The sequence below is a fragment of the Antrostomus carolinensis genome, unplaced genomic scaffold (genome assembly GCF_000700745.2).
Source record: "Antrostomus carolinensis isolate BGI_N321 unplaced genomic scaffold, ASM70074v2 scaffold26929, whole genome shotgun sequence".
In the NCBI taxonomy this organism is placed as follows: domain Eukaryota; kingdom Metazoa; phylum Chordata; class Aves; order Caprimulgiformes; family Caprimulgidae; genus Antrostomus; species Antrostomus carolinensis.
The window spans coordinates 6,874-8,954 of NW_010341032.1; the positions used below are offsets into that span (position 1 = coordinate 6,874).

The 2,081-nt window shown below is 40.2% G+C and overlaps 1 protein-coding gene across 1 annotated transcript in view; it reads left to right on the top strand.

Moving 5' to 3' along the window:
- LOC104531480 (methyl-CpG-binding domain protein 2) overlaps positions 1-1,577 on the top strand; it is a gene marked incomplete at its 5' end in the record, with an annotated part of 7,242 nt that extends 5,665 nt beyond the window's left edge. The window contains 2 exons of the mRNA XM_010176369.1: positions 237-327; positions 1,396-1,577. Coding sequence (XP_010174671.1) covers positions 237-327; positions 1,396-1,577 — 273 coding nt within the window. The remainder of the gene's footprint in view (positions 1-236; positions 328-1,395) is intronic.
- Between the last annotated feature and the right edge of the window lie 504 nt (positions 1,578-2,081).

Below are 2,081 nucleotides of genomic sequence, written 5' to 3' on the forward strand. Positions count from 1 at the left end.
GGAGGCTCTGCAGAGGGATATGGCCAGGCTGGATCCATGGGCCAGGACCAACTGTCTGAGGTTCAACAAGGCCAAGTGCTGGATCCTACACTTTGGAAATCAACTTTTTAATTAGCTGTCATTACAATCTTCCTTCCTTTATTGTTCTGATCATAAATGCTCTTTATTTCCATGAGCTGCTTTTGATTTAATTTTTATTTTAAAAATTATTTCTAATATTATTTCTCTTTTTGCAGCTTTTCTGGGAGAAGAGGTTACAAGGTCTCAGCGCATCGGATGTCAGTGAACAAATCATCAAATCCATGGAGCTGCCTAAAGGTCTTCAAGGTATTCTGTTCCCTCCCTGCAGTTGCTTCAGATCCACCAAATTCTTTGTGCTTAGAGAGGAATTTTTTGCCGCTTTTAACAAGTTTCCAGTTTACATTAATACCATGAAGTTGCAAAGAAATGATTTCAATATTCAATATATTGATAAATTTATGATGTGATCATCTTTATGAAGAAATTTGATATTGTAGTTGCTAGTTGAAGCAAAAAACCTGGCCCATTTTAGAAATGAGATGCTTTTTGAAATGCAAACTTACACTTCAGTGAGGACTGTGCTGTTACAAAGCCATTTTGAAGAACTCACATTTAATTGTTTAGATTATAGCAGCATATATCCGGTGGCAATTAAATCATCAGTGTAATTAACTGTGGTGGTTGCACTGAGCTGGCAGCCAAACCCAGCCACTTGCTCGCTCGCTCCCTCTCAGGGGAGAGAATTGGGGGGTGAGGGGAAGGAGACTCGTAGGGGGAGAGAAGAACCATTTAATCATGGAAATGAAATAAAACTTAAAATAATAATGATATTAAAATAATAATGATAGTAGTAATAGTAATAAAATATGCAAATGAGTGACACCCAGTGCCATTGCTCACCACCCGCCCACCAAGCCCGGCCCGTTCCCAGATCACGATCCCGCAGGAGCCACAATCCCGACCCGAAACCGCAATCCCGGGAGAGCCAGAGCCCGAGCCAAAGCCAGAGAGAGCAAGAGAGGAAGAGCCCCTCATGGATCTCCTGCCCATGGGGGACAGGAGATGGAACAGCCCCTTGGCAGAGCCCAATGCCCATGGAGCTGAGTCAGGTCAATATTCCTCAATATTCCAGATCAGCAAAACACAAAGTCCTTCAACTTCCAGTGAGAACTGCAAACATCGGTGTGTGATCAACGTTCTTCTGCTACCAAATCCCAGCTGAACCCAAACCCCAGCGCTGTTCCAGCTGCTGAACTGAGCCCAGCTCTGGCCCAGTTCAAACCAGCACAATACCCTAACAACCTGAGGAGAACTCTGTCACTGGCAGTTACATCTGAAACACAAATGATAATTCTTGAATTATCTTTGTTTTAGGAGTGGGCCCAGGTAACAACGACGACACCCTGTTATCAGCTGTTGCTAGTGCTTTGCACACCAGTTCTGCACCTATCACGGGACAACTCTCTGCAGCTGTTGAGAAGAACCCAGCTGTCTGGCTGAATACATCTCAACCCCTCTGCAAAGCTTTTATAGTCACGGATGATGACATTAGGTAAGTTTTTGAAAGCCTTCCAAAAAATTAAAAGCAAATTAAATTAAAGTAGATTTTTTTTCCTGGTTCAGTGAATTTCTGGAGATCAGAGGAGCATGAATATTTTTTTATTATGCCTATTGATTAGTTCAGTAACTTGGAAAAAATGAAAACAGGGCTTTTGTCTTTGTGATCAAAATAATAATCATATAAAATATTCACTAAGGTATGAGTCACAACCCACATTTTCTTGCCCAGGGGAAACATTAAGCTGTAGTCATGGTCAATATTGACTTTCTTCCTTCCCATTTCTGATTTAGTGAAGTTCATTTGTTGCTCTAAAGTTGTAATTTCAACAAAGGAAAATAAGAATATTCCCCTAGAGCTTATAGCTTTCTGGCTAATAGACTCTTTTAAAATGGGAGATGGGATGTGATATGAAGAGGACAGGTAGATCTGCTCACACATAGACAAATATATATATATATTTAAATATATATATATAAAAATATATATATATTTAAATATA